General features: G+C 37.9%; 1 protein-coding gene across 22 annotated transcripts in view; it reads left to right on the top strand.

Annotated features, from left to right (window-relative positions):
* MECOM (MDS1 and EVI1 complex locus) overlaps window positions 1-19,549 on the top strand; it is a 542,755-nt gene that overhangs the window by 508,416 nt on the left and 14,790 nt on the right. For 10 of the 22 annotated variants that reach the window (XM_026499001.4, XM_048215170.2, XM_026499010.4 and 7 more), the window contains 5 exons: window positions 2,562-3,918; window positions 6,316-6,403; window positions 11,258-11,284; window positions 16,644-16,810; window positions 17,871-17,948. In XM_026499001.4, the coding sequence (XP_026354786.1) occupies window positions 2,562-3,918; window positions 6,316-6,403; window positions 11,258-11,284; window positions 16,644-16,810; window positions 17,871-17,948 (1,717 nt within the window). The remainder of the gene's footprint in view (window positions 1-2,561; window positions 3,919-6,315; window positions 6,404-11,257; window positions 11,285-16,643; window positions 16,811-17,870; window positions 17,949-19,549) is intronic. The other 12 variants (XM_026499018.4, XM_048215171.2, XM_026499023.4 and 9 more) reach the window with 3 other exon arrangements.

Genomic DNA, 19,549 nt, shown 5'->3' with positions numbered 1-19,549 from the left:
ACAAAAGAGGAGACTTGGTGTGGAGATTGGGAGTGGAGGAGGTTCACCTAGAGTTGATATCTGTTTCTCACCAGAAGGCCACACACCACGATTTACCCCCACTGGTGTGTTTATGGCAACTGTCTCTTATTACAGTGTACCGCCAAGCTTGAGCCCAAAGTCACCAGCGCTAAGGTAATTACTCACTGCCTTTACAGAAACCTCCAGCCTTCCCAAATAGAAACCACATGCTCTAATAGGCTGAACATATTCAAAATACCTCTTAATTTGTTTAATAAGTAGAAAAATGCAATGTTAACTGCTGGCTAATTCCTTATTACCAAGAAAATTACAGTAGAGTATAGACTTCAACATCAATTGAGCCGTTTACCTGGAGGCCTGGTGGTTTGTGGTGGGCCAGGCCAGACCTTCAAGTGAGAAAAACAAAGCCCCTGCCTAGAGAAACATCTCAGATTCTATGTTCTTAAGACCTGACACAGACTTCGCTCATCTGTGTAACAGGGGTGCAACCAGGAAAGTCAAATGCACCTTCTGTTACTCCGGTATAGAGAGGGTCTTGATTTCTTAAATCCATCCGGCTCTAAGAGAGAAGTGTAGAGAGCGATATTTCTTTGCCAAAAAATTGCAAACCTTTCAAAAGTTTATATCGTGGTTGAAGACCCATCAAGACATTTTCTCAACGCCTTTTAATGCCCAGAGGAGAGGTGTTACTTTCTCGATGAGTGCACTTTTATAATTCTAACGACATTTTCTTTACTATTTCTTGTTATCGCTCATAGCTGAATTAGTGTAACCAGTGAAAGCCTCATGTTTCTACCCTCTACATCATATGGTTTTAATTAGTGTATCAAAGAATTTAAATAGCGTGTATATTTATTATATATGTTTAAAGAGTACATACTTTAAAGCAGCCTCTGGTCAATATATTCCAGTAGGATGATTTGAAAAGAAATCACTCACATCTTCTCTTCCCATTAAAATGCATGTTACGGCCTCTATAATGTTATGAATCATCCCACAGTTGAAAGCTCCTTTACTATTACTAAGCACCCTGATATATGTAGCAGTGCATTTTAATCATTAGTAGTAAAAGAAATATTATGGGATCACTTGGTACTTTGGTGGTGTGTGGGATAATCCAACTTTTGGGTGAGTTTTGCATGACTGAACATCTATAAAATCTCCTTCGCGTTTTTTTCTTTCAGTTATTATTGCTTTAACTTAGGAGCTCCACCATTCTGTGCTTATAGGCAATCATGACATGAAAGCAATAAATGTTGCATTTTGTCTTCAATTTAATTTCTTATATAAATCTGTTTCAGTAACTACCGACAAGGTGTGTCATGTTTCTGCATGTATTAAACGTGCACAGAATCGTTTACAGTAAGCTCACACATAAAGTGGATTCATCTCTACTAAAGTAAGATTAAAAACTTGTGATGCTTAGGAAATGGATGCAACGATCCTGCCAAACTGCGAAGGGAGGGGGATTCTTACCTAGCAAAGGAGTTCTTAAAGGGTACGAAGCTTGGTCTCAAAAATACACTTAGATCTGTTCTCACATATGTGAGGAGGAAGATGTTCTACTTTTTTGGCAAATGCTCCACGAAGAGGGTTCTTTCCCAGCCGCACCCTGCTGTGTTCTTTCTGGACTGGAGCATTCAGAGCTCGCTGCCCTGCTTACCGTAGTTGGCTAAACCCCATAGAAGTCAAGCCCTGAGATAACCGGCGAAGATATGACAACAAGTGGACATATTTCCCAAGGACGGGGGTTTCATAAATGCAGGAAGGTTAGCACAACCACTGGTGTGAGGGGAAGTCAGAGGACGTGATCATAGTTCATGGGAACCAGCAATGCAGGATGGGCCACATTCAATTTAGTTTCCTTTACAGGCTTAAAATAGAGCCATTGTAAATTATGTCAGTCTTTCTCAAATCATGAAAATGATTGTTAAAAATGTCTCAGGAATACACAATGTGCATTGTTGTGTGGCTTTGATGTGTGAATGATGAGAGCGTATGATATAATGCAAATTAAATAATGGTAGAGCAGTCACAGGCTTTTCCCCAAGGGGAGAGGGAATAAAGGTAAAGTTGCCGGTTGAGGAAAAGACTGTTTTATTTTGTTTTGGTGCTACGACTTAGAATTCTCAAAGTGGTCTAAAAATTTAAAGGGGTTCCTGTTATGTGTCGTGCTTAAGACTTAAATTTTTACGATTCTGTTAGGGTAGTCGTTGGGTGGGAAATCAATGCATGCTGGAATTGGGCTTTTCTATAAATATTTAAATACACAAATATGATGCAAAATATTATGCAATGGGGATGACAACAATATTTCTATATGAAGTATTGGTGCTGCCTCAAGACATTTGTCAGGTTGGACGCCTTGCTTTGGAATCTAGTGAAATGGGGATATCTGTGTTTGGAGCACCCAGATTGGTACCTCCAGCAACTTTTCTTGGCTTCCTAATTGAAATTTTGGGTAAACCAATTGTGATACTTGCTAAATTCAGCAGCAATTGCCATAAAGCCTGAGATTCTTTTTTGTTGTTTGCACACAGGTGAGGTCTGCCATAAATCCTATACTCAGTTTTCAAACCTTTGTCGTCATAAGCGCATGCATGCTGATTGCAGAACCCAAATCAAGTGCAAAGACTGTGGACAAATGTTCAGCACTACGTCTTCCTTAAATAAACACAGGAGGTTTTGTGAGGGCAAGAACCATTTTGCGGCAGGTGGATTTTTTGGCCAAGGCATTTCACTTCCTGGAACCCCCGCTATGGATAAAACGTCCATGGTTAATATGAGTCATGCCAACCCGGGCCTTGCTGACTATTTTGGTGCCAATAGGCATCCCGCTGGTCTTACCTTTCCAACAGCTCCTGGATTTTCTTTTAGCTTCCCTGGTCTGTTTCCTTCCGGCTTGTACCACAGGCCTCCTTTGATACCTGCTAGCTCTCCTGTTAAAGGACTATCAAGTACTGAACAGACAAACAAAAGTCAAAGTCCCCTCATGACACATCCTCAGATACTGCCAGCTACACAGGATATTTTGAAAGCACTATCTAAACACCCACCTGTAGGAGACAATAAGCCAGTGGAGCTCCAGCCCGAGAGGTCCTCTGAAGAGAGGCCCCTTGAGAAAATCAGTGACCAGTCAGAGAGTAGTGACCTTGATGATGTCAGTACGCCAAGTGGCAGTGACCTGGAAACAACCTCGGGCTCTGATCTGGAAAGTGACATTGAAAGTGATAAAGAGAAATTTAAAGAAAATGGTAAAATGTTCAAAGACAAAGTAAGCCCTCTTCAGAATCTGGCTTCAATACATAATAAGAAAGAATACAGCAATCATTCCATTTTCTCACCATCTTTAGAGGAGCAAACTGCGGTGTCAGGAGCTGTGAATGATTCTATAAAGGCTATTGCTTCTATTGCTGAAAAATACTTTGGTTCAACAGGACTGGTGGGGCTGCAAGACAAAAAAGTTGGAGCTTTACCTTACCCTTCCATGTTTCCCCTCCCATTTTTTCCAGCATTCTCTCAATCAATGTACCCATTTCCTGATAGAGACTTGAGATCGTTACCTTTGAAAATGGAACCCCAATCACCAAACGAAGTAAAGAAACTGCAGAAGGGAAGCTCTGAGTCTCCCTTTGATCTCACCACTAAGCGAAAGGACGAGAAGCCCTTGACTCCAGGACCCTCCAAGCCTCCAGCAACACCTGTCACAAGCCAAGACCAGCCCCTGGATCTAAGTATGGGCAGTAGGAGTAGAGCCAGTGGAACGAAGCTGACTGAGCCCCGTAAAAACCACGTGTTTGGGGAAAAGAAAGGAAGCAATATTGAACCAAGACCCGCATCGGACGGTTCCTTGCAGCACGCTAGACCCACTCCTTTCTTTATGGACCCAATTTACAGGTAAGGGAGGATAGGAGACGGTTCGACGTGGACCTGTGTACGGAGGGCAGTTTTTACATTCTAATGCTATGGCTTGTAACAAATTCTTTTTGTTATTAATATAAGGCAGAGAGTAGAGTTGTTTGATCTAGTGAATTCATTTTTTACTCAGACGGTCAACTCATTAGGTTTGGACTTATTTTTGGATGTCTCTGAATTTGGGGTTTGAGATGAGGCCCACAGAGTTCTTTCCCTTGACAACAAATTTATTTTTAAACACATTTTTTTAAGTGGAAAATATGGGAAAGCCGTATTTAAAGCAAGTTGTCAAGTGGCAGAAGAATGAGGCTTCTGAAGGATTAATGCAAATATGTGTGGGGACTTAAATGGGTCAGGATATTTGGAATGAGATGGGACGTAGAACAGCACGAGTTTTCTCTTTGTTAACCTACCAACACATCCTTAGTAAGTACTGTTCATATTCTGTTGCTAAATAAATCTCCCAGGGGCCCAAAGTAAATGAAATATCAGTTACAAAAATGTCTTGTATATAATGTGAATGGTTGGTTTTGAAAAACGCGTCTCTGTTTATATCCTCATTATCCAGTTTTCTTTGATGCATCCAAAAATTCCTTCAGGGAAACATACATGCTTAATAAAAAGCCTCTTAGGCAGTATTCTGTAACACTCATTTGACATTCAGAAAGATTTAGTTTTTAAACACCAGCTTTCTTTAAAAGTATGAGTAATAGTAATTATGCTTATTATGTACTTAAATATTACCAAGCATTTTCACATTTACTTTCCCACTCAAGTCTTGAACATTGTCAAGAAATAATGGAAGGTGTGGATCACTGTTTATTGGACTTGTTTAAGATGAGACTATTTTCATATTTTTTGCCTGATTCTCTTTTACGAACAATTTTGTGCTACTCTTTCATTCAGTGATACTTACTGATTCTTACTACTTAATAGGAACTATAGCCGCAAACCCTTTTGCACTAAGAACTCCTTTTCTGCCTCCTATTATGTATAATACATTAAGAAATACTGCCAGTATGTTGAGGGCTAACCCCACTGGAAGGGGATTAAAAAGGACGATACAAAAATATCTCTAAGCCATTGGTATCAACCTTGGGCACTTTTTTTCAATTATTATGTCTTGATTCCTGTGGCAGTCCCAATAAGAGAAGGGAAAAGAAGGGAAAACAGCATTTCCATATTTTGCGTGTGGATTATATGTCACACATTGCCAGAAAGTTGTGTTTCCAAGTCAGTGATACATCTCAGCCCTTTGTGAAGAGAATTCCTCAGACTTTCTTTCTTAGACCCTTCCAGTGGCAATGGGCTTTCAGCTCCTCCATACACCCATTACACTCTTCTCCTTCACCTCCTAACCTTCCTCTTGCTTAGTCGCAACTTGGTCTCCTCTCTTTTATTTAACTCTGAATTAAGAGTCTAGGCCTGTCATTTTACCAAAGTCATGAAAGACCTAAACACCAGTTTTAGTGTAAGACCTGAGTTGAAATCTCAGCTTCCCCATGTCTCAAGCTTTTTTTTTTTAATCCATAAAATAGGTATAAGAGAGGATCTATCTCAGTAAGTGAAATCGTGTATGCAAAACATACCATATACAAAATTTCAAGAAGTGGTAGCTGTTTGTATTAATTTTGATTCTATTTTTAAAAGTGTACTTATTCAACAGTTCTTAAAAGAAAATTACCAACAGTTGGTGAAAGAATTTAGTCCACTATCTTGTTTCCTGTATACTTAGTGGAAAATAGAATGACAAACATTTCTAAGGCAGAAGGGATATGTAGATAAATTTTTATATGTCTTCGTCTATCTTCAAAAAGGTCCTCTTCCTTTTCCCCCCACCCCCTTTTGCCTGCCCTGTTTGTCAGCGGTGGCATCCAAAAGAAGACACCTATGCCTCAAGGAGTAGGTAGCAGGGTGCATAGTGTGCTTAGAAACGCTCCTGCTGTCATTGGCAAGGACGAGAGAAACATAATGAACATCTGGGGGAACACTTTCTTGGTAGAAAATGACTTGAATTTTCAAAATGGACTCTGTCCTCATGATTTCAAAATCATCCAGGCTTCTTGTCTCCATTTGAAATGGAAAAGGTACAAATGTGTGACCAATGCCTCTAGCTTCATGACTTTTCATTTTTTATATTTCCTCACTATTGTTATTACTAGTCATTCAATTGGATTTTGCCATTATAAATAGGATCTCCTGTCTTTGAGGTGCCCTGAGTATTCTTCAAGAACTGAACAGATGTCTTTATATTTTTATTAGTGTGCTTCCCAGAAACCTACCATTTGCTTTATTGTTAGCTGTTCAAAATGTCAGTAATTATATAGTGATTGATATATGAGACTGATTCATCTCCAAAAACTAATTTTAACCTTTCAGAGTAGAGAAAAGAAAACTAACTGACCCACTTGAAGCTTTAAAAGAGAAATACTTGAGACCTTCTCCAGGATTCTTATTTCACCCACAAGTAAGTATTTTGAATTTGAGACTTCAAGCTTGTAAACTAACTTGTTGATCCTGAAAAGCAGGTGCAATGAAATGAAAGAAATCTTGAGAACATTAGGATTTCCTATGACGCTGGTGTGGAAGAACACAGGAAATTCTAGCAGAATTAAAACCCAAACTCTTTAAAGAAAAAGAAATTAATATATGTGTAAAAACGTGTTTTGAGATGTTAAATTATTGTCTGCTGTTAACTACTTATTGAGCCAAAGTGTATTTTGGAGTGAGCAAAATTCAGTTGAGAAAATAAATATTGAAGTTGTCTTTTATGTTTAAAAATTACTGCTAGTAAGAGATAGATTATACTGTGATTCGTCCCAAACTCATGAAAGTCCTTCAAGTTCCTTTAGTGCTTAGATAAAAAACAGGAAATGAGTCTACCTGACAAGTTGTTACCATAGAGGGTGAAGGAATTTATCTAGAGATCACTGGGCATTCCAGCGAAGTTCTGTAATTGCACAAGAATTTACCACAATACACAGAGCCATTTGCTGAATGGAGCTATGTCCATTTATCAAAATATATATAGTTTCTCATTGCAAGGAGAATGCAAAGCAGTGCCATCTAATTGGTTCATCCCTCTGTCCTTACATATTAGGTTATTTTTAAAAACTGGTTTACATAGCAATCAACATGAGAATTCTATTGAAAGACCAAATATATTAACATCTTAAATGTGTGTTTTTACCTGACATTTTGTTTTTTATTTCTAATTTTTTTAAAGGATATAAGCTCTGCTCTTTGTAGATGGTAAGCAAAATTTTTATGAAAGTATTTGAAATCAGTGAACTAATTTATTCTGTTTCAGTATATTCAAACTAAAGATTATGCTCTTCTAATAAAATTGGTGGAATTTTATGCAAGCTGTCTTAAAGAATGTTATGAGGTAATTAAATTATCTGGGGATATGACTCTCCCTGTCCCTCTGCCCCCTCCCCCTCTGCCATCTCTTCTTCAATTTTACAAGTACTTCCCCAACATCCTGAATGACGGAGTATGAGAGTGGAGTACATCTTCTGGTTAGCTGGAAAAATCTATCGTTCTCTCTATATCAAAGTGAGAAAATACATGATTTACTATTAAAGGGGCTAGAAATGCTCCAGTTAGTATTCGTTTTATATAGAAAGGCTAAGGAATGATATTATTTATGTAGTTACTTTATGGAAAAGAAACAAGTTATAAAATAGGTAACTGTTTATCAGGTACTTGTAAGTTACATTTAGGTTGATTAGAATCGCCCATTCGGGCCTCACGGGCTAGGAAAGCTGAACATAACGTGCATTTTGTGTCCGTGCGCAAACGGTATATCTTTCTTGATAACTTACTTTCTAATTATAACTAACTGCTCACAGGGATATTATAGTTATATACGTTTAGTTATAATAATCAAATTGTTCTCATATTCTAATTATCTTTAAAATCTAACAACTAATCACTTCCAAATTAAGTGCAATGGGTACATGGTATAATGGAGGGAAAGAAGACTGGGATTCAGGATCCTCGGGTGACTTGGTCTACCTGGCACTTAGTTCCTTATCTGTAAGATGACAGAGTTGGGCGTTAAGTCCCTATTCTTTCTGAAATTCAAAGAGCACTAGCTAGCCAAAGTAGATTCACTAGTTCATGAGATGGGCAATTTTGTCTCCCAATAATTCCACATGTGCATGCAAGTGTCAGAGTATGTACATATTTTTAATCAAATAATATAAGAAAAATCTACTATCTCTTGATATTTCCGAAGTGAATGAAGGATCACAAAAGATGAGGCATCTGTCCAATGCTGGGAGCAGGGCAGTGCTTCTCGCAGAGCCCCGCAGACATGCGTGTAGCAGCACAGTGGCAATGTATGCTTCCTTGCCACACCAGAGGGTCGTGTCTTGGTCGAAGGGATTGCCTATTGCCACTATTAGAACAGGACCCAAGAGTGATAATCGAAATTTTAACACCCTGTATGTCATGAATACTGACCAATAGGACTGGATTCCTGGCATTCTGGAGCAGGACCTTGGAAGTCCTCGCTGCACCAACCGTTAATGCTGTAATTGCTGGCTGGCAGGCTGACTGAAGAGTCTTTTGAGTTGCGGCCAGGACGGAAGGGGGACCATTCAAGGTTCTCAGAGCAGAGGCTATTTACCAACTGCTACAGAAAGATTTTATTATTTTTATAACCATTGTGGCTGTTTTCGTGCGTAATGGCCCTAGCTCACAGGGGTACAGGTGAAATAATACTGTTGCCTGGGAGAAGCTTGGGCCACCCTCTTTTTCATCAGGCCTTCAGACAAAGAGTCTGTTCTTTCAGAAAATCTGCCTCAAATGTCCTCAAGTTTCAGCAGAATTCTTCTTTCTTTCTAGTACTCTATCAATTCCATCCTACCCCAAGATCCACTTTCCCATAAATACAAAGACAACCTGCCAGGATTTGGGGCGAGAAATGACTGCTTTATGACTGGCTTTCCTGCTTATTAGCAAAAATGCTTAGATTTTGAGCAGTGCAGTTCATTTCTTCTCTATCAGGGTGATGGGAACACCCCTTCCAGCCTTACCTGGCTAGCTGTGCAGATTAGTTGTTCATATACATAACGTGGTACAATGCGTTCTGCCTGGCAAGTGGAAGGACCTAAATGAGGAAAAGCTTTCATTATTCATGAATGCAGAAGTATTCCATTTTGAATGTAAAGGAATCCCAGTAAAATACTGTCCTGCCGTCCCCTGAGCCCAGCTTCTTTGGCAGGCCTATCCGCGTATCTAGAAGTACTCAGAAGGATGCTGACTGTGTTCTTGGCACTGCCTCCTTGGCCAGCAGTAAGAGTGGCACAGAGCAGGGGGCCGAAATGGAAGCCCTTGCCTCTGCTCCCAGGGCTTGCCATGATTTTGTAGCTAAATACATGCTTGGATAAGACTATTCATTGCTTCAATTTCCATTTAAAGTACAGTGGAGCAAATCACAGGGTCCCTCTGGGACTTCTTATCTTTGTCTTCCAAAGGGGAATAATACTTTCCCTATGGATTTCTCATGGTTATAATAATAATATCATCATCATAATGAAAGAGACCACATATTCTTAATGCCTTCGGGACAACATAGATATAGGTATATAAATTCTTGGTACTGGTATTCTCTGGGCAAGCCTGATTTTATAATTTTTGTATGTCTTTGTATTCTACTCAGCATGTCCCTCCCCAGGGCACGTTTCCTAATCAATGAAAGGTGAACACTTCAATGATACTTAGATATTTATTGAATTTTACTAAAAGATTATCAGGCCATCTCACTGTCTCTTGGAATAATGATATATATTTTTAAAAATCTTGTCAAAAATATCTAGAAGATATAGGAACACATGCAAAATTAAAAGATAATTGCTGGGGTTTTTTTGGGTTTTTTTTTGTTTGTTTTACTTTTCAGGGTCTAAATTCCTTGCTTTGTTCAATTTTTAAGTAAAGTATGCTTTCCATGTCGGGCCACTAGAGGACTATTTAGACTTCTATTTTTCTTTTATAAAAAAGTTAGTTTAACATAAGGTAGAAATAAGTACTATAGAGTACTACCTGGTTAAAAATTGTTTGTGGGGTCTTAGTTTAGATTATAATTTTGAAAAGGAATGACAGCCACAAGTAGGTGAGATGGAGGGAATGGTATTAATATGTGATCTCTGGAAGGTCCTTCACTGGGTACTTTGCATTTACACTGATGGCTCATTTGAACTGCCATAGAAATCATTTGCTGGTTATGCTGTTGTAAAACTGGCTGTTATGCCTCGGTTTGGTTTTCCTCTACTCTAAATATGTTTTTGGTTGTTAATCCATTTTATTTCCAGATGTTTGGCTTTGTATACATCTGCAACAAAGACTCTGTTTTACTTCTGTTTCTCTCCTTTATTCACTCATTTTTTATTTTCTTCTTTTAAAGTGTTTGACTATCCTGTTACTGTATCCCAAAGAACTGGGAAAAAATTAGTCTTTTTCCAAGTTATCATTTATATATAGATGTGAAAATTACTGAAGTCTTTTGTCCTTCATCTTCTGTTTTGCTTTCTTATTGTTAGATTGCCTCTGCAATAAATTTTTTATCCTTAAAAACTATGTATCTTCCTTATTAAAGATACCATAACTCATAAAAGCAAGAAATATCCCCCTTAACCAAGCAAAATGGTAATTTTAAGGATACAGCATTTGTGCTTCCTGGAAGAGCTCCCAATTCACTGAAGTTTTCCCCAGTGACTCTTGTCATAAGTTGACATAGGAGGCTATACATTTGTAATTCTTTTAATTAATATCCTTATGTGTTTTGACGACTAATGGCCTGAATCCCATGCTAATGAAAGTCAAGCAGTACATTTCCAAGTACATTACCTTTTTGTTACTCAGTGATTCATGTTTGAGTCAATATCTTATTGTCTTTGTTATTAACATTATACAAATGCAAGAGACTAGATTTTTTTTTTCCTTGCTGGAGATTGCTCAAGTTTTATTTATTAAAGGTTAGAACTTTTGTTTTGCAGTGAGTGAAAACAAATAAGAAGAAAGTATCTACTTTGCTATTTAAGATTTGGTAGTAGGTAATGTTTAGCTTTCTTGGAAAAAAAGAACATTCTGGTTTATAACCTTGATTCTAAAATTTAATTTAGGTAAATAGAGGAAATCCAGCAGTGTTATAAAAACATTTAATTTTCATTTCCAGAGTCTTTACTCAAGGTACAGTTACATAATAAGCAAAAATTACAAAGTCCGTATAAATGTTAATTTCTCAAAGGATAGATTGCAATAAAGATACTGATACAGAAGTAATTTTTTGTTTTTGTTTCAATTTTGCTCCCAGTTCCAACTGCCTGATCAGAGAACTTGGGTAAGTTTCCTGCTTATATTTTTGACTAAAATAACGTAGCATTAAAAGGAAAACAACTTATATTATAAAATGCTGTACAGACATAAAGAATTCTGAGCCGCTTTCCATTAAATGATACGGCTTTCAGCAGATCGCTTTCCAGCTTTGTCAAGCTGCAAAATACTTTTCTGTTTTAATTGGGCATTTAGTGTGCTATAAATTGTTTACAGAAAGAAGTTTATTTTATAAATTTGACCCATTCCATGTAATTATACCTTGATGTAGAACTCTTTCTCGGCACTTGGGAGAATGTTGTTAAAAGAGCCTTCGAAATGGGTCACTAAGTGGAAACAACCATTATTTGGGGGAGCCTGTATCAGCATGTTAAAGATGCTTTTGATAAAGCCTTCAAAAGGTTAAAACCTCAACTTACATGTAGACACAAGCTGACATTGGAATTCACATCCGTATATCCCAGGGCAGAACTCGGTTCTGGCTATTTGGAGTAATAAGACTAAATGTTTAAAAATCCATATCTAACTAGTAAATGAATCTTTCAGCCTTGGGTCTCACTTCCTCAGCTTTCAGTTCCTATTTCCAGATTCAGTCAGTTGTCAGGTAATGATACTAAGGGACAGCTTTATTTTTTTGTTCAAGATACAAAGAAGACTGCTTATTTAGTTTTCACTCTCAAATAAACCTTGGGTCGATAGAAATACATATAAATAACATAGTACAAAATTTCCTCTGATTATATGTGCTTCTACTTCTTCACTCTCTTCTTTACTCAAAACTATTTCTGATTCTGAGATATGGGTAAAATCTTGGAATATAGTTCAATTTTTTGTCACCATATAATTATATATAAATTATTTTAAGTCAGAGCACTTTAGCACTTACCTTTGTCCTCTATCTGACATTAGATCTTCTTTACCATAAATTCCTTCATTTTATTTCTTCCGTGGAGTATGTGATGAATTGTGATTTTTCTCATTTTGATAGATGTTTAACGATTAAGTTCATTTATTTCAAAAGTATAGGAGAAGAGAGAGAGAGAGACTAAGACTTTCTTAGACAAAGTTGTACAGCTGACGGGGTCGTGCTTTGATTACCCTGGGCCTGTATTCCCAGAGTTCCTCTTCTGTCTTCCTCGGCAGAGGTCCATCCTGAGCATCGTCCTGCAGGGTCCTCCTCCTTTCTAAGGTCGAGTATTACTTGACAGTACTATGTGGTTGGCTGCTTCATCCACAGGTGCTATCCCCTACAGAAATACCCACTGGTTCTACCAATTTACGAAACCAATTCCGATTTTAAGTAAGACTCCCTTCCTGATAATACAATGGTATAGAAACTGCTGTTGCAATGCTTTGGAAACACTTCCATTCCCTACATCACAGGGTTTTCAGAGCTACGATTTATATTCGTATTATAAAACATAGATATTAGTGGGAACTACTAAAATATTAAAGTTTATAATTTTAGTGGTAAACAGATTCTAAGGGATTTCATAATCCTGACTGCTGTGAATGTGATACATGGAATGAGATAGCCATAAACTATGAATACTTACTTCTCCCCCAAATGGCCACGATTTTGAGATTTCTCAAGATTATCAAGTGAATAAATATAGAAAACCACCAAATCTACAAACTTTCCCATCATAAGTTATTTATGAAAAGTTAGTTGTTTTACGATAAAAGCATGTGTAATCTAATTTGTAAAACATTAGGTCACATAATTCATGGTGCCATTGGACATATCATTTCATATAATCAGATTGTCACTTTCATGGTTTTAATGAGAAACTTCTTTAGGTCATCAATTATTGGCTGCCAGATAATAAATGTTAAGCTAAGTGCTTAGGACCCAGTTGATGATATCTTGCCTGCTGAAATGTTTTTAAAAATACTAGCTTTATTTGACTAGAGAGATAGCTACATTTTTTGGTAGGATCTAGGGAATTCTGTCTAAATATTAGTTTGCGTCAGTATAAAGTTAATAGCCTCTTGGGGACTGAAAGGGGGTGCAATGACTTCCTCTTGCAGACATCTGGCAGCAGATACCATCAACAACTATTATATATATAAATAAAAATTACTGTTCCATAGAAAAAAACCCTGTCATTTACTGATCAGAGATTAGCCTATGACATTAATAGGACACAGGGCAATGCATTTCTATGATCTAATTTTTCCTCCTTTATTTTCCCCATTCTCAGCAAATTCTTTTTTATAGTGGTACACATTGCCCTCTATATTGGATTTTTCACAATTGAAATATGTATTTGCTAGACTCTGTTTCATTGATCCCAATTCATATTGATTTTTAAAATACCAAGCCAGACTTTAAAATGAATGTCAAAACTTGCTACTTCTCTTGTAAAAGGCATGTTATTTCAGAAAGAGCATCACACGAGTCAGCCCGCAGAGTGAGAAAGTTAGAGTTGTGACCCATGCACCAGATGAAGCTCATCTTAATCCAAGACAGAGGCAGACTGATGCTGGTCATAGAATTGCTAACGTACCCAACTGGCAGATGTCTACATCACTTCTATCTGTCCTAATGGGGAAACTTATTCTTTTCAACTGAGGTCAAGTGGTATGAGAGCAAATCTTATGAAGATGAAAGGGAGGAATCAGTGGTGGCTTTTATGTTCAGTGGCTGCTAGCTGGACAGAAAGTGGTGTGCGTGCGTGCGTGTGTGTGTGCACGTGCATGGTGTTAATAACTACCCTCGGCTCACTTCCCATCTTCTTCTCTCCCTTTTCCCCACTCTTATTTAGTCCTCTTTTCCTTTGACACCGGAAGCCAAAGGTGGGGGTGGCTTTTAAAAGAAGCATTCCGGTCACCCCTATTTTATTTCCTGTTATCTTTAAGGATGTCAGTGTTGTCAAGCCCATAGTGTATTTTCTTGTTTCTTGATAGTTTCCCCAAATCGAAATAGTTTGAGGTAATGTAATCACAGTGCTCTTTCTTCAAAAGGAGGTATTAGCCACTACTAAAACGAGATATATTTTTCAACAGCCAATTGCTCTTAAATAACTTGAAGGACTTGTAGTTTATATGTGCTAGAGATGAAAGCCGAGAATAATAGTCATGAGTAAGCTATTTTCCGTGTAAAAGCCGAAGTGTTTCTATAAGATATATCACCACGGGAATCTGAGTGTGTCAGCAGGGCGGACACTCAAATGATTTAAAACCACTAGATAATGAAACTTTACTCAAATATTAAATGTACATAAATAAAACATTAATAATCATCACCCATGCACTTACTCTTCTTCCCAATAAATACATGCGGTAGTGACCCTGCCCCTTGCTTGTTTCTGCTAATGAGCTTGAAGGCCAGAGGTCATGTTTCACTCAGACAACTTACTCCACGGAGGGTGGAATATCAAAACGATTTTTCTGCAAGAAACAATTAGGAGGAATAAATGCAAATAAAATAGTATCATAAAATATTTCTGGATTGATTTTTAATAAATAAAACCCAAAGTAAGATGAAAATGCTAACGCTCCGGCTAGAGGGGGATAATGACCGTATTCTGCAGGGACAGAGTTTCCGCCACCCTCTCTGGGCAGCATCATCATTCCATATCTCTGCCCTGTGATCAGTGTGTGTCAGAATCCTTCATAGTGACAAATGTGCTGTCCACTTGCATCTGTGGAGAATGTTTTAGCAGCTGAGTGATTATGAATCAAACCCCTGAGCTTAGAGCCCCTACCGCCTCCCAGTGCGTTCACATTTGTCGTCTGACAAGTAAATGTATCTTGACTTTCCTCTGAGATTTTTTGCACCGTGTTTGATGAAAGACATTTGGCAAATCGGCAGTGGTACCCTGTACGTTGCAATTTGTAGCTAGCATTAGGAGTCCGGGCATGAGATGAGAGGGCAGGCTCCAGGATAAAGGGAAAAGACAGAGCTAACTACAACATGAATAGTCATTTGAAGGCTCGAGCATACACTATTCCCTTTGTAAGAAAAGAATCATCGTCTGGCCGTTCTGTTAAGATTTTGCTTCGCCGTAAGGAGTCACTGGTATTCTGTCCCACCGCACAGCCGTGGAATAGAGATTTTGTTAATTTTCCTTTTGAGTAGGAACTGTTGCCTTTTCTTTCTATCCTGAGCTCGTAAATTAGGGCTTCAATTCGGTCCTGCCATCCTGTCAGTGAAAGAATCGTCCTCTTGGGTTAAACAGTTGTTTGAATGTGCAGTTACCATTCTTGTCCTTGCGTGGAGTCTCCCGGTCTCACACCCCAGCTCTTTGAGAAACACAGAGTGCATACAGAGTGCAAACACCTTTTTAACAGCGTTCTGAGCTCTCCAGTGGCATAGTGCCTGAGAACCAAATAAATAATGGGTGAGCTGATTTAACAGGATGGCCTGAGAGTTTGCTTTTCTACTTAAAAATTCAGTAGTAAGCAGCTTCCAAATAAAATATGAGCACTAAGGAAACTTAACATTTTGAGAGGGTTGAAGGAAAGGGGAGTCCTCCGAACTGAGGACAGTAAGGATCAAGCTGTCTTTCACAGTAAATGCTGCCCTCTGATTGTGACTGTCAGATGTATGTGCAGGGGGACAGAAGCCTGAAGATTATAAGCAAATAAATTAGGTTGTTTGAGGGCAAGAATTAGGCAGGATAGTTTTTAAAGATTATTTCTCTAAGAGTGTGGTCACGTTAACTACTCCCCTTATAACACCCATGCCAAGTTATATTACGTGAAGTCATGATGATATATCATGAACTGTCATTTCAACTCAGTCTTTGTCCAGAACAAATTAATATTTCATCAAAATTCCTCGTATGTGATCCCACTTTAAGTTGCATATGCAGGTATTAAGTTAACCTCGTCTTAGGCGAAACACTGCTTACATACTAATTTTTTTCTTTCTGCATTACACACATTTGGCTTAAGCTGTAACTTTGGAACACTCGATGTGTTTCGTGCTGTGAATTCTTTTCATGGGATGCCATGCTTCCTATGGTTTTTATTACCTAGGAAAGACACGCAAGATCTTTCCCTGTAATGTCCAGGTTACTATTGATGTCCATAACATAATTTAATAAAAAGCTTTATTATCACTTATGTATTTATTACTCAGTTCTATATCAAATTATGACAAAATGACCTAACCAAGGTCTTTGGAAGAAGTTCACCCAGCATTCTATAAGCATGGTTCTACCTTTGTTACTTCCTAAATCAACGAGTCCTCTCGTTGTCTGTCTAATATGGGGACAGTACAACCTTTTTCTCTAGTCCACTGCATTCAGCAGATTTGATCCTTCCCTTTTCTTGACGATTTCTTGGTTTGCTAGAGACTATTACGGAAGAAAAGATGTCAGACGGGTCCTTCATGGTCTTGTGCTCTTGCCTTTCAGATGTCAGCTATTGAAAACATGGCAGAGAAGTTAGAGAGCTTCAGTGCCCTGAAACCGGAGGCCAGCGAACTTCTGCAGTCAGTTCCCTCCATGTTCAACTTCAGAGCACCTCCCAATGCCTTGCCGGAGAACCTCCTGCGGAAAGGGAAAGAGCGCTACACCTGCAGGTGACCACAGGGCCCAGGACAGCCGGCTTTCCCCAAGTCTCCCCTCCGATTGAAAAGGCCCTGCTGTTTGTTTTGGAAATTATTCTTGATTGGATGATTAATCGTGACCATGATAGATCTCCAGCACTTCAAAGTAGTCTTTATTTAGGGAGATATAAAAATAGTGGTTTTAAAAAACTATTATTAAATGAGAATTTTAACACAGGCCATTTGGTTGTGATAAATGAGGTTGGAAACAGTCCAAATACTTGTTTCACTTTGATATTTATGAATTTTCTTTCACAGTTAATTATTTTCATGCAAAGGGTATAATACTACTGTCTTCGGGCATACATTTATTAATTGTCATGGCATTGAAGAATAAGGCCATTAACAAAGGACGAATAAGGTCGATAAGTGAAGAAAGCTAGTTAATAAGTTTCTTGTTACCCATCAGCATTACAGTAAAGCTTGTTTTTTTTCTTTTCAATAAATTGTGCTTATAATTTCTGAATTGTCTTCAGAAATTTGTGGCATCTGACTCAGGCATATCAATTTATCTGCTCTTTGGAAAATGTGTCACTTTCTTTCCAGAAAAGCTTTTATAGGACCATACCTTGATGGATGAGGTCTTCGAATCTTGTCTGATCTGATACCGCTCAATGTACACAGTTGTCACCACAGCTAACATGTAAAATGAGTTGAAACATTTGAAATCTGTTTACATCAACCCAGAATCACAGACTCTTGTCATTTTTTTATCCCCTTGTCTGGTTCAGTTTCGCGACTATAAAGATACAGAGTTAATAAAAGAGGCGTATGGGGGTCATCAAAACTAAAGTCTATTTTCATAAACTGCTTGCTTATGCATGAGCAAATTCAACCAGCTCTCATAACGCAGCCTTTATTCATGGAGTTATTTTTATCTGTAGAATGGCTTTGTTGCAAATTTTAAATACCAAAGACATGTGAGTTCCATGCAAGATTAATTAAAGCAGGAATCAGCATCTGGCTTCTACGCGGCTTGAGTGAAATAAAGTCGATTGTGCTGACTTTCTCTTACAAACATCTTTCATAACAGATACTGTGGCAAGATTTTTCCAAGGTCTGCGAACTTAACACGGCACTTGAGAACCCACACAGGAGAGCAACCTTACAGGTTTGACAATGATTTTTACTAAATACCTTGATAAATATCATGGTAATTCGAGTGGATATTGCCACAATTTTAAAGGAGGCTACTTTTGTGTATGTCTGAATGTATTGACTAATGGCTAGGATAACAAATAGAAGAGTTCTAATTTTTTAAATCGGGGTTCCTGACATCTCAGTTTTAAAGGGCTAGCAGGATCTAGCATAGAATAAGCATTTAAGAAATGTTAGCTATTTTAAAAATTATTATTATTATGATTGTTTTAGAGAGAGAGAGTGGGGTGGGGAGGGGCAGAGGGGGAGAGAGAGAAAATCTTAAGCAGGTTCCATGCCCAGCACAGAGCCCAACACGGGGCTCGTTCTCGAGACCCTGAGGTAATGACCTGAGCTGAAATCAAGAGTCAGATGCTTAACCGACTGAGCCACCCACACGCCCCCATTTTAACAAATTATTTTAATGCTCTCTCTTCTCAATAATCAGTGCTATATTAATTGACAGTAATCAGAACATTGCAGCCTTCCTTTCTCAAGCCTTAAACCTTTGTTAGGAGTTGACAAGCTGTGTGTAACTTTATTTCCCCTGTATACCTAAGTCAGTGTCCCCAGGTCCCATTAGGAGGTTTAAGGAATAAACCTTAAACCTGGAGAGAAGGAAGGCGATGAGGAACTAGGAGGAGAAGAGAAAAAATAGAATATATTGTGGAAGGGGGCAATTCTACCAAAAATTTCTAAACCACATGACACATGGGACATGTGTCTAACTTTAATATTATTGACTACTAAAGCGTGAAAATTATCAAGATCCTCTTCAGTTTTAAAATATAATCTACATTGCTTTATGTGCAGTGCTTTGCACATAGTGCTAGGTGTTCATAAGTATTTTTTATAAGAATAAATGTTATTTATCTTAAGTCATATAGTAATTTCATTCTACTTTGAAACTCTTATGCATTGCATATGCGTAAAATTATTTTTGTCTGCATGCTCACTTTTTCCATTAAAATCAATTGTTTCTCAGGTTTCAAAGACTTTCTTACATATAAGAAAAAGAAAATGGGCAGACCAATGAATGCTCATTTCAAGAGAATTGAAATTTTAAGAGAAAACTGGAGGGACTTAAGCTCAAAAAGTAATAAAAGTGTCTTCTTAAATTCTTTGCTTTCCTACACGTTTTATAAATTACCAGTCAGAAGTGGTACTTCTACTTTATAGGTAATAGAATGGACTTTATATAGTAAGTCTCAGAGAGATATAAAAATGGAAGTTGTTAGGTGATTTCCCTTTTTGAGAAAGATTTCAGATCCCAGGAATTCTGCTTCAAGTGAAAGAAAGATTTCAGCACTTATGTTTTATTATGACCAAGGATCTGGTATGCGACTATATCATGCTCATTTTGCTCTGTACTTGAATTCAGTGATTTTATTCTACCCCATAAATGGTATGTGTATTTTTGAAAACACAGGCCAGAATTTTGGCATAGCTAGAGATCTTAAACCATTATTTGTCTAGCTTCTCTGTTCTACAAGTGAAGAAATTCAGATGCACAGATGTTAATTGCCTTCTGTAAAGCCTGGTATTAAAAGATCCAGAATTAAAACCCAGAGTTGG

Source organism: Ursus arctos, unplaced genomic scaffold (assembly GCF_023065955.2).
Source record: "Ursus arctos isolate Adak ecotype North America unplaced genomic scaffold, UrsArc2.0 scaffold_4, whole genome shotgun sequence".
In the NCBI taxonomy this organism is placed as follows: domain Eukaryota; kingdom Metazoa; phylum Chordata; class Mammalia; order Carnivora; family Ursidae; genus Ursus; species Ursus arctos.
This window is presented reverse-complemented; position numbering and strand designations above follow the sequence as displayed.